Raw genomic sequence first — 12,495 nt, 5'->3', positions numbered from 1 at the left:
AGTGCTCGCTCCGTCAATCTGCTTTGCTTAGATTCTCTTTACTTCACTGGTGGTGGAGTTTATTGCTTCACAGCTTCACCGCTGGTCATTGCCCTCTAGAATAATATGTTCTCCTGGTCATAGCTGACCTTGACGTTACATTCAGGTAGCAGAACGACCACATGTCATGGAAAAAAAATCTTTTTAACCTCCCTGTGAGAAATAAATCAGGTGATGAACTTCTTAAAGTATTAAATCATATTTAAAGTAGAAAGCTATAACAAACCTGAGGTCTACAGATACATGATGCTACTTAGTTATTCTCTGAATTAAATACCCTGAAGTATAGTATGTCAAAGTTCAACTAGGTCCAATCAAAGGGTTACAATACAACACACAATAATGACTCACGCTATGACAGTTGTACTAACGTCTGTACGTAGCAACTGACTGTCAAATAAAGAAAGTTGAATTGAATAATATCTCAACAATATTTATTGTCCACTTTTGAATTGAACTGGATGAATTATAAATAATACATACTCTAATAATAAATAAATGTTCTCTCATTTCAAGTAAAATAAGAGTTGGATCAAAAACATTACATGACAGAAAGCTTTAGAAAAATGTGGCCCTTAAAATAAATTACTTCATTTTAGAAAAATGTATTGAACTGAATCGTCCTGCAGCTTTAATTCAGTTCAGATGTGAGATGGTACGTTCATGAAAAAGAGTTGTGCTTTGTCTCGTAGTGGCGCTTCACATTACCGCTTTAATTATAGTCATGGTCTCTGAACATATGAAACCTACTGGTTTTAAACTGTCCGGAGGAAGAATGAACCTATAAGAGTCTGTTCATCGTTGGTTAAGGACTCTGGTCTCTCTGGACTCTGGTCTCTCTGGACTCTGGTCTCTCTGGTCTCTCTGGACTCTCTGGACTCTCTGGACTCTGGTCTCTCTGGACTCTGGTCTCTCTGGTCTCTCTGGACTCTCTGGACTCTCTGGTCTCTCTGGACTCTGGTCTCTCTGGACTCTCTGGACTCTGGTCTCTCTGGACTCTGGTCTCTCTGGTCTCTCTGGACTCTGGTCTCTCTGGACTCTCTGGACTCTGGTCTCTCTGGACTCTCTGGACTCTCTGGACTCTCTGGACTCTCTGGTCTTTCTGGACTCTGGTCTCTCTGGACTCTGGTCTCTCTGGTCTCTCTGGACTCTCTGGACTCTGGTCTCTCTGGACTCTCTGGACTCTGGTCTCTCTGGACTCTGGTCTCTCTGGTCTCTCTGGACTCTGGTCTCTCTGGACTCTCTGGACTCTCTGGACTCTGGTCTCTCTGGACTCTGGTCTCTCTGGTCTCTCTGGACTCTGGTCTCTCTGGTCTCTCTGGACTCTGGTCTCTCTGGACTCTCTGGTCTTTCTGGACTCTGGTCTCTCTGGACTCTGGTCTCTCTGGTCTCTCTGGACTCTGGTCTCTCTGGACTCTCTGGTCTCTCTGGACTCTCTGGACTCTCTGGACTCTGGTCTCTCTGGTCTCTCTGGACTCTGGTCTCTCTGGTCTCTCTGGACTCTGGTCTCTCTGGACTCTGGTCTCTCTGGTCTCTCTGACCACTTCTCTCTTTTTGAAGAACGTCATGTGAAATAACTTCTGACTCACGTTGTTCTTCTACTCTTCGTTCTCTTTCCTCGTCTCTTGAGTCGTGAACCTTGTCAGAATATATGTGATTGGCTGCATCACATGGTGTGACTTACAACGCATGCAATTGGTCGCTGTGTTTACCGCGCCACTGAACGAGTGCCGTAAAGGCTGGAAAAGCTGTGCCGGTTGAAATAAAAGCGCTCCATCAAAAATGTAATAATTCTCAGTTATCTATCAGTTCCAGGTCCAGGGTCCACCTATTGGTGACCCCTGCTGTACCGTATTAGGCCAACTGTTTCAGTGAAAACACATCGTATTGTAATTTCTAAATAAATAACAGATGAACATTTATTGTTGCAGTTCTTTTACATTCCCTAATGTCATTTACCAACTCATTTGAACACAGTGATATTGATATTATTTAATATAGAGGGCCAGCTCATCACGTCATCATGTGTTTTCATGAGAAGATATAGTAGAAAAGAGGTCAAATGTTCTTCAACATTTATACTAGCTGGACCTAAGTGGTGTTGTTCTTCACTTTGATGAGACAGTTGAAGTTCAGGACTACACTCTGCATGGGACAGTTTCCAATGTAAAAGTATGTAGATTTAATCTAAATAAATATTAGTAATAAAATATGAATAATAAAATGACATATTCCCCCTTTTTCCAAGTTATCTCTGCTGTGAGCTAAAAGAGATCACTTGGCAATTGTCTGGGTCCATCCATACATCATTGTGTAAACTGGATCAGATGAGGCCCAATACTTTTGCTCTTTAGGGATAGCCAATGTCTGCAATTCTTGAATATCATACATCAAAATGACCTGAAAAATCAGAAGCGTTAGTGTGAGCATCACATTTCATCACATAACACAGACAGTTTTAGGGAGCGGTTTGGCTTCTAGCAGGTCGGCCACCAGACGGCGGTGAGAACTGGGTTTGCCGGATGATGTCAGAAAGCCTCTGTGTTTCCACAGGGCAGTAAAGTCGTGCTCTACACCAAAGGCGTAGCCAGAGTCAGTGTCAATGGTAACTGTTGTGTTGCAGCGAGCTTCCAGACTTCTGTAAGAGCCACAGGTTCTGCAGCTTGAGCAGAGAAGTGTGATGCCAACTTACCGCTGCACAGAGTGTCATGTGATGAGACTACAGCAAACCCAACAACCCGTCTCACGTGTCCGGCTATCAAACCGTCCGCTAACGGTTCTAAATCAGCATTGGGTGGGCGTGTCTGTGAGGTCTCTGTGTGCAGATCTGTTCAGGAGAAATCAACACAGTTATTTGGTTCTCCATCTGCTGCAGTAGGAACAAGAGCAGCAGGATTAAGGATAGTACATTGTTTCACAGTAATGTTAGGCTCATCTAATGTATTCATCTAATCTAGTGTGTGATACAGCATCAGGAACCTTGAGTGTGAGCTCACTATAACCAACAATGTCACGTGTCACAGCAGCAGACACTTTGACAGAGGAAGGTCAGCTGCTGCAGGGTCTAGTCTAGTAGAGACATATGCAGCAGGTCTCTGTCCCCCCATGGTCCTGAGTCATAAGTGATGTCATGTAACCGTCTCTTTGGTCAACGTACTGTGTGAACGGTGTGTAGTTTAAGTAGTCCAAGTGTCAGAGCTGACAGTAAAGCTCTTCATGTCATTAAAGCAGCAGTCGAGGAGTCAGTCCAGGTCACTTTGTTCTGAGCAGAAAGATGTTCACCATGAATCATGGAAGAGAGGAATGCCTCTCTTTGTGAGGAGTTTAGGATCCACTGATCTAATATGACGTCATTCATATAAAGCTCATCATCTGTTTCTTAGTTGTGTTTTAGGCACATTTTGAATTGCCTGTATTCTCTTGGGAGAGAGGGTTTTGTCCTCTGCTGTGATCACATGTCCCAGATATGAAACTTTATCCAGAGTGAATTTCATTTTGGCAGATATCCTTGTGACCATTTGCAGACAAAATCTAAGTAGGATAACTGTAATTGTAAATTACTCAAATTTTCATGCTTCTTCTGTGGGGCTGCAAATCATGATGTCATCAACATGTTGTAACAAGGCAGAACCATTTGGTCACTATGAATGAGCCAGATTGTCTCTCAAGACACTGTGAAATACACCAGGACTTTCCGAATGTCCCTGAGGACACCGGGTCCAGGTAGAGCTTCTTCCTTTAAATGAGAATCAAAATTTACTGTCTTTGTGCACAAGTACAGGAAAAAATAATGCATTGAACAAATCGACGACGGAAAAATGTGTGGTGTCTGGAGGGATGAGTGACACAATGGTGTGTGGACGAGAAGCTTGAGGCGCTCGCGGTGCACCGAAGCTTTAACTGATTGTAAATCTTAAACAAATCGTCACATTGTGAATCATCACACTGGACTATTACACCAGCCTTCAATAAAGACTCAAGAACGGGTGTAATACCATCAATGGCCTCTTGTTTGAGGGGATATTGCTTCATGCATGAACAGAGATCAGATTCTGGGTGAACCACCAGAGGAGTCGCCCCCCCTCACCGGTCCTACGTCAGACCACAGAGAGGAGGACACCTCGGACAGATGGGACATTTGAAACCATGGTGTGTTTTCTTATCAAACATCAGATGAGTGACTCTTTTACTGTTGGTAATGACGTACATCTTGTTTTGTATACGTCGCCCTTTATACTGTACAGTGTATCAGGATCCTCTGTGGGCCTTGAGTCAGTGAGTTCAGTCTGTCCAGCCAGTCAGACATGTCCTCCTCCTCCATTCCTGGACCCCATCAATGATACATGTGGACACACCCTGTAACAACTCAGATTGTGTGGGAGACAGAGAAGCAGAGGCCGCAGTATTTTCTGTCCAATAAATGTCCATCATACATAACTTCTCCATCTCACTCTCTCCTCCAAATGTAACATTTTTACCTTTAACAGTTAACATAGTTGGTGGTAACTTTCTAAAACCTTCATTTTCATTTGAGTACACATGGTATGTGGGTGTGAGTGGTGTTTGTCTGGTTTCTACTGTGTGTATTGATGTACAAGGTTGTCATAGTCAGAATCTAAAGTTGACTCACCCTCTGTGTTGTAGTGTTTGTGCATCGAATGGTCCATCACTGAGGTCCGCCCCTCCGCCTGCTCCTCCCCTCTTGACTGCTGATGTTGAGCCCTCCCGCCAGTCCTGTCTCCATGGAGATTGTGGGCCGTCCCTTAGACAATGTCCAAGTGTCCACTTTTATGGCACACAAAGTTTTCAGCCGGTGTCTGTTTTCCAAAGTCAGTTTTGCTCCTCTCCTGTCATGATCTGATTCCATCGTCAGCTGGGCCTCCTCCAGTTTGAGCTGATGAAAGTCTTTGCTTGTTCTCTGTCGTTGATCTGCTCCTCAGCGTGTTCAGCATCTTGTAATATGGTTGCAGTCTTCCATATCACACAACTCTCTTTAGTGTGATGTTTTTCAGATTCATAGATGGCAGGAAAGCCTTCTTATAAAGTTCTGTGGTATATCACATATTCCAGGTTGATTACGGCTGGTGTGAATGCCGCACATCTTTTATGATAACGCACAAAGGAGGTCATAGTTCTCTTGAATTCTGTGAAGTTGCTCTTTGAACTCTCCACATGAGTCATGGCTTCTTCTTCTTCTTCACGTCTTCTGTCTCTGTAGTAATGTCCTCTTTGTCTTGCGTTCAGATGATCAGGTTCATATTGTCACCAGTGTTCATTGACGGGCTTGTAGCTGTGAGCGTTGACATGGTGCCTGTAGGTTTTGATGAGTCTCCTTCTTCTTCTTCATCCTTGGAGTGTTGAGTGGTGGGTTTGACTGTAATGTTGTTTATGTCTGGAGAGCAAACAGCAGCGGCGTTGGAGACCAGATCAGGATCCACTCGACCATGTAAAACAAATACAAAAACAGTATATTTTCCTTTTCTATCAGTTGTATGTGTCTCATTCAAACATATCTGTTTCTTTCTTTACCTCTTGGACATCACTTCATCTGTTTCTGCTTCTCCTTTTCCTCTCTGCTCCAGACACGGGTTGAGTTGATCACATTTTTGTCGTAGGCTAAAGTTGCCTTTTCCAGGGATCCCCAATTTGATCTATTCTTCCAATTGTTCGGCCGTCTGATTATCTTTGTCCCACATGTATTTTATTATTGGAGGTAAGACTTTGGCACCAGGCTGCTCAGGCTCAGACTTACTGTGACTCTTACCCTTTTTCTCTAGTTACTGTTGATTCTCGTATCTTAAACGAAGACCCTTTCTCACTCGTAAGGATACACCAGATCTTCTTTAAATACTACAAGTTCACTAGGACACGTCTGTCCGACACCCTTATGTGTGAGAATACCGGCTTTTAACGGCGCCAACTTCTCTCTAGTCAACTGTCAACAGAATTCCATAAACCCATCTGGTCCAATCAATCAACTTGAAAGGATACACCAAATACTCTATAAAACCTGCAAGTTATACGAGGACATCCAATGTAGTGACGTGTCGGTCGCGAACGAAACGGCTCTGAGAGCTCTTTGACGTGAACGACGGGAGCCGACTCCTGATTGGGAGCCGCTTTGTTTGTTGTTTTTCTCTCTCTCTCTCTCTCTCTCTCTCTCTCTCTCTCTCTCTCTCTCTCTCTCCACATTTGATTGGTCAATATGTGTGGCGTCGTCTCTGCGCCTGCGCTGAGCAGAGGGGGGAGGGGCGGGAGTTACACACACAGCACAGCACACAGCAAGCACACGAACAGGAGGGAGGGAGACGAGTCACGAGAGAGAAAGAGAGCAACGGACTGGAAAGGTAAAAAAAAAAAAAAGTTGAAAAAATGAGTGTCAACAGGAAACGCAGCAAAATCTGGACAATCATTGACCAAACTAAGGCAGAATGTAGAGTCTGCAAGACTAACATCTCATATCGAGCTGGCTCCACAAACAACCTGCACAGACACACGACAACTGTTCATCCATCAGTGCGATTGGAAGAAAAAAGACAAGCAAGTGAACCTGATATTAATGAAGGTGCCAGTATGTCTACTGCAACTGTTGCTGCAACTGCAGTGTCTACAGCAGGGGTCATCAACTATATTTGTCAGAGGGCCAGAATTTTACCAGACAGTCTCCTTGGGGGCCGGACCCTTAAATAAAAATGAAATAAAAATCAAATTTTGGTATAACATTATGATTGATGTTTATTGTTTATACTTTTTCCATTTCATTACAAAACTGAAGGCCTTTATGAGTCAGGCTCCTATCACCTATACCACAGACAACCACCAGGGGTGATAGATATTTTGCCTCAACTCAATTAAGTCAACTTTACTTATAGAGCACTTGAAAAACTGAGCAGTCAGAGGCGCGTCAGAGAAAAATCGCCACATTGAATCTGCCTACTCCCGTGCAAGTGGCATTATTACTCGAACTTTAACTGATCAAGAGAGTAACGTGTGCATCCCTGCAGGCTGCTTGGGTGCTTTGCAGACATAACCGGCCTTTCACGGAAAGTGAGGTTTTAAAGGAGTGCATGATCACCGTTCTGGAGGAACTTGCCCCCGACAAATCAATGGACAGAGTTATTGCATCTGTCAAACAAGTACCTCTATCTGCCTCAACTAATGCACGTCGCGTACACGTTTTGGCGGAGCAAGTCCAGCGAGCTGTCATTGACGGGGTCAAGGAAGCCAAATATATTTCGCTGGCTATTGACGAGTCCACTGACAACACGGATATCTCACAGTTGTGCGTTTTTGTCAGATGCTTTGATTGCAAAGATTTCCGAGAAGAGCTGCCGGCATTGCTTCCGCTCGAGGACGACACCGCTGCTGACATCATCTTTGGAAAACTGGAGGATTTTTTTTAAAAGCCATGGATTGTCCCTGGATAAAATCAACCTGACAGTGACAGATGGTGCACCTGCCATGATTGGAAAAAATAAGGGTCTGGTGAGCAGAATAAAGACTGTCGCTCCTAAAACTAACGCACTCCATTGTATCATCCATCAAAGCGTGCTGTGCGCAAAGCTAAGTGGGGAGCTCAAAGAGGTGATGGAGAAAACAATGAAAATGATGAACCACATCAGAGGAACTTCAAGCACGCAGCACCGCCTGTTCCGCAAATTGGTGCTGGAATCCCAGGCTTCTCGTGATGACCTGTTACTCCACAATGACGTGCGCTGGCTTAGTAAGGGCAAAGCACTGGAGCGCTTCGTTGAACTCCGTGCCCAAGTAGTGGATTTTTTAAAACAAAGTAAGTCCAAAGCGGCAGCTGACCATCTCCGCATCATGCAAGACATGGGATACGTGTGCAACGTTGCGTTTTGAACAGACATTTTCTCCCATTTGAATACACTTAATCTCCAGCTGCAAGGAAAAGAAAAATCAGTGGTGGATTTGGTGGAAAAACTTGATGCCTTTGGGAACAAACTTGATCTGTTCCACGCAGATTTGTTGTCAGGGAGGCTGCTGCACTTCAACACACTGAAGACGGTGGGAGAAGGCAACGTAACAGACAAGATGAAGACATTTATCACACAATTAAAAGACAACTTCTCTGCTAGATTCCATGACTTTTTTATTTCCAGGGATGTCATTGGATTTGTGCGTGACCCATTCACCATCACCCCAAGCGGAGAATTCTCCACAAACGCGGTGAAAATGCTGCAGTTGGACGAGGCGGCCATTCAGAGCGAGCTGGCTGAAATTCAGGCCGCGGGCGACATGAAGGCTGCTCTCCGTGGTGCTGAAAGCCTGAGCGCATTTTGGGTATCTTGTCCCGAGGTCTACGGCGCATCGAAGACGCCGGCTATGTATGTGCTCACCGTGTTCGGTTCAACCTACGCCTGTGAGGCTGCGTTCTCCAAGATGAACTCGATTAAAACGCACGAGAGGAACCGACTGTCAACCCAGTCTTTGGAGGACTGTTTGCGCATAAGTCTGACGGTGGCCAAGCCTGATGTGAAAAAGTTGGTGTCAGAGGGGAAATGTAACTTCAGCCATTGATTAAGTAGTGCGAGTAGTATTCCATTTCAGCCTTGTGATTTGATTTCGCTATAGCCCACTTAACGTTTTATTTGATGTGTGAACATTATTTGTGACCTGTTTTGTTCTGGTTCCAGGCTATTTATTTACCGTGCTATTTTAAGTTGTGCCAGATCGTTTTTCCTCCTTTTTCAGTCCTGAGGAGTCTGCTAGTTCCAAGCATGTTGTTGAGACTTTGAAATAAAAACCAAATGTTAAGTAAGGGCATGAGGAAAAGTTATGTTTTAAAAAAAACTGTGTGAAACAATAAATACTAAACGGTGTAACAAGTCTGTCCTCATTTCGGAGTGTAGCCTAAATAGAGTCATAAATGGTGGTGATTACTGATAAGAGACTCAGTTGTTGCTGTTTTTAGTTGCTTTAATAGTGTGGAATAGGCCGACATATTTTCTCTTTGATCCTCACAATTTTGGAATCCAGTCGCGGGCCGGATCGAACGGCTTGGCGGGCCGCCAGTTGATGATCACTGGTCTACAGCATCGTCCGGTACACCACCACAACCACCTAAAAGTACAACCCAGAGCTCTATGAGCCAATTTTTGCAAAAGTCTATGACCGCAGCAAGACAGAAGACCATTGATGAAGAACTGGCCAAAATGATGGCGTGTGATTTCCAACCATTTTCAGTTGTGGATGACAAAGGATTCAGAAGGTTTATTCATGCACTCAATCCAATGGATGCAACTCCAAGTAGGAAAACACTCTCCCTAGGAATCATCCCAGGCCTGTATGACAGAGAACGTGCTTCACTGCAAGAGAGGGTTAAAAAAGACACAGCAGTTTGTCCAACAACTGACACCTGGACATCCCGTACCACCACATCCTACTCGTCAGTCACATGTCACTTTGTTGAACGTTACAAAATGGTGTCCTGTCTTCTGGATTGTTTTGAGTTCAGTGACAGACACACTTCTGACAACTTAGCAGAGGAGCTGCTCAAAGTGGCTAAAGAGTGGGGCGTGGACAACAAAGTGGTTTTCTGTGTTAGTGACAATGCAGCTAACATCACCAAAGCAATTACAACCCTGAAATGGACCCACCACCCATGTCTTGCACACACAATCAACCCGTTTGTAAGAGATGCTCTGAAGGCGATGAAGCCCACTGTGAACAAAGTGAAGGCGATAGTGGAGTTTTTCCACAGGAGCACAACAGCCACACACGAGCTCAAATCTACCCAACTACAGATGGGCACGCCTGAGCTGAAGCTCAAACGAGACTGTGTCACGAGGTGGAGCTCCACCTTTCATATGATAAAACGGATTCTGGAGTCCAAGGATGCAGTCATCTCTACCCTGGCTGTTATGAATGCATCAGTTGATCCTCTGAGCCGAGAGGAATGGGAGGTACTGCAGGAGGCATGCACTGTTCTGGAGCCATTTGAGCAGGTCACTGTGGAGACCAGTGCAGACAGGTGTAGTGTACAAATGTTATCACATTATTATGATTATTATTGTTATTATTAGTTGTTGTTGTTGTTGTTGCATTATTGGTATGAAAAGCAAATTAGACATGACCAGAAGTAATAATATATACTGCTAAATAAAACAAAGCATCATTTTAACACCTATTGTTTACTCTTTTTCAGCTGTTACAGCCTCCAAAATGTTGATCCTGTGCAAAGGTCTGCAGAGAGTGACAGCTGAGCACCAGCCCAGAGTGACCACAGGGAAAGTGACAGAGTTAGTGGCTGCTCTCTGTGCATCCATGGACAGAAAGTTCCACAGAATTGAATACAACACCGTTCTCTCAAAATCCACCATTCTTGACCCAAGATTCAAGAAGCCGGCCTTTAATGACAACAGAGCGGTTGATGAAGCTCTTCAGAGAGTAACCGCAGCAGCAGCAGCGAGATCCAGCCAGACAACTTCACTGCCAGAGGGCCGAGAGGGAGAAGAGGCAGCAGAGCACCAACAAGAGGAGCCACAAGCATCTGCTGTTTGGAGGTTCTTTGAAGAACGAGCAAGTGGAGACACCACAAGAAGGAATCCTTCAGCAGATTCGATTGTGGAAGTGAGATCCTACCTTGAGGAGCCCCTTTTCCAGAGAAGTGCAGACCCACTGAGCTGGTGGGAGACCAAGGCTTCAGCGTACCCACGCCTTACTCATGTGACGGCACGGAGACTGTGCATTGTAGCAACTTCAGTCCCCTCAGAGACAATCTTCTCCAAAACAGGGCAGATCATTACGGAGAGAAGAAACAGGATCAGCCCCTCAAAGCTGAGGCACTTGGTCTTTCTCAATGTAAATCTTCACTGAAGGACAAAACTCTGGATGCTGATTTTTTTCTTTGTTTTACACATTTTAATTTATATTTTGTTGTGTGATTCTGTAAGCTTCTGTATGTTGTTTCACTTTACATTTGTTAAGTATTAAAAAGCTAAAAGTTTAAAATAGTCCAAAGTTAGTTAAGTTCATTTGTAAATAGTTAAATGTTTGTTTTTTCACTTTAATTTATTTTTTGTATCACTCTGTAGAGTGTATAAATAAAAGTGTATTTATACAATAAACATTTGATATAGTGCATGTTTTTTTTTACATTAGTAATTCATATTGCGCATAATTTTACATTATTGTTGGTAATAAATTAATTTAAGCACCAAAAAATCTGAAGAGCCACTTGGGAGCCGAAAGAGCCGGTTCTCTAAAAAGAGCCGGAATTCCCATCACTGATCCAATGTCCAGCACCCTGTGGTGTGAGAATCAAGTTTACCCTCAAAGTGTCTGTTCCATCACAGAATAATCTCTCACTGGTGAGATTCTTTTTCCGGTTCCAGGATCGGAGCGGCAATCTGGAACCCTGCCTGACGACAGCCTCTCACCTTCAGGGAGGAATCAACTATTATTGGCTCTTCTGTCGTCTAACAGAGTCCCGATTACTCGTCCGATCTCATCCTTGTCTCCATTTGTGGTGGAAAAAAATCTTTTTAACCTCAATGTGAGAAATAAATCAGCTGACGAACTTCTTAAAGTATGAAATCATATTTAATGAACAGACAGTTTGTAATAATTCAGCTGAATGGATAGAGCTCTTTCCCCACAGATGGTTTGGAGTTCTAACAACAAGGAACAGTTTAACAAAGTATAATATGCACATTATCTCCCCCCCCCCCTTCACAGACGTCCTCCTCCTCTGTCTGACGATGCATCCACCAAGACCGAGTTCCCAGCCTTGGTGTTGTTATTGAGGGAAGAGGGTTAGACATGAAAATACATTCGATATGATAACATTTATTATTTGGGTTAAAATGAATATATGCAGGTTTAAGCCATACAAGTTATAACTAAGAGAACGGGATGATACATTTCTCCAACAAAACATGTGAATGAAGTCTGTTATTGATGACTTCCATCACTTCAGATGTTTGAAGTCCATCATCTATTTGTCTGTCATGTGAACACTGATCTTTGATCTTTCTTCTTCTTCTTGTGAACTACTTTTTCTTCTTCTTCTCTTCTTTTAAAAGCGTCACATTTAAAACACGTCACATGTGAAAAGTCACTCATCTCTTCACATGTGAAGTGTAAGATAACACATGTACAACAACATCTACTGAAATACTTTGAATGTAAACTACTTCAAACCACTTTCAAACAAACTCTCTCCAGTGAAGAAGCTCATGAGATGCGGTTGAAAGCGCTGGTAAAGGTCATTTAAAGGACTTTGATTCAAGACGTATTTAGATGTGATGAAGTCAAATATCACATGTATCTATTTGAACATTCTATCTCCTCTCAACACTTAAAGTTCTCTTGAATAAATGTGTTTGGATGAAAATGAAAAAGCTCTTTGAACAACATGAAGACATTAAGGGTGTCATGAAGTTTGTGTTCTTCTTGTTGGTAGAAGAAGAACAGACTCACGGACACTTTGAG

The 12,495-nt window shown here is 43.5% G+C and overlaps 1 protein-coding gene across 1 annotated transcript; it reads right to left on the bottom strand.

Moving 5' to 3' along the window:
* Nucleotides 1-483: 483 nt before the first annotated feature.
* LOC137867983 (trichohyalin-like) lies at nt 484-4,750 on the bottom strand. The gene is made up of 2 exons (XM_068704486.1): nt 4,670-4,750; nt 484-2,866 (listed from the first exon to the last, which is right to left on the bottom strand). The coding sequence occupies exon 2, from the start codon at nt 1,605-1,607 to the stop codon at nt 795-797; it is 813 nt and encodes a 270-aa protein (XP_068560587.1). The 5' UTR covers nt 1,608-2,866; nt 4,670-4,750; the 3' UTR covers nt 484-794.
* Nucleotides 4,751-12,495: the final 7,745 nt, after the last annotated feature.

Source organism: Cebidichthys violaceus, unplaced genomic scaffold (assembly GCF_023349555.1).
Source record: "Cebidichthys violaceus isolate CVI_PGR_0920_01 unplaced genomic scaffold, fCebVio1.0.p SCAF_93, whole genome shotgun sequence".
Classification (NCBI taxonomy): domain Eukaryota; kingdom Metazoa; phylum Chordata; class Actinopteri; order Perciformes; family Stichaeidae; genus Cebidichthys; species Cebidichthys violaceus.
This window is presented reverse-complemented; position numbering and strand designations above follow the sequence as displayed.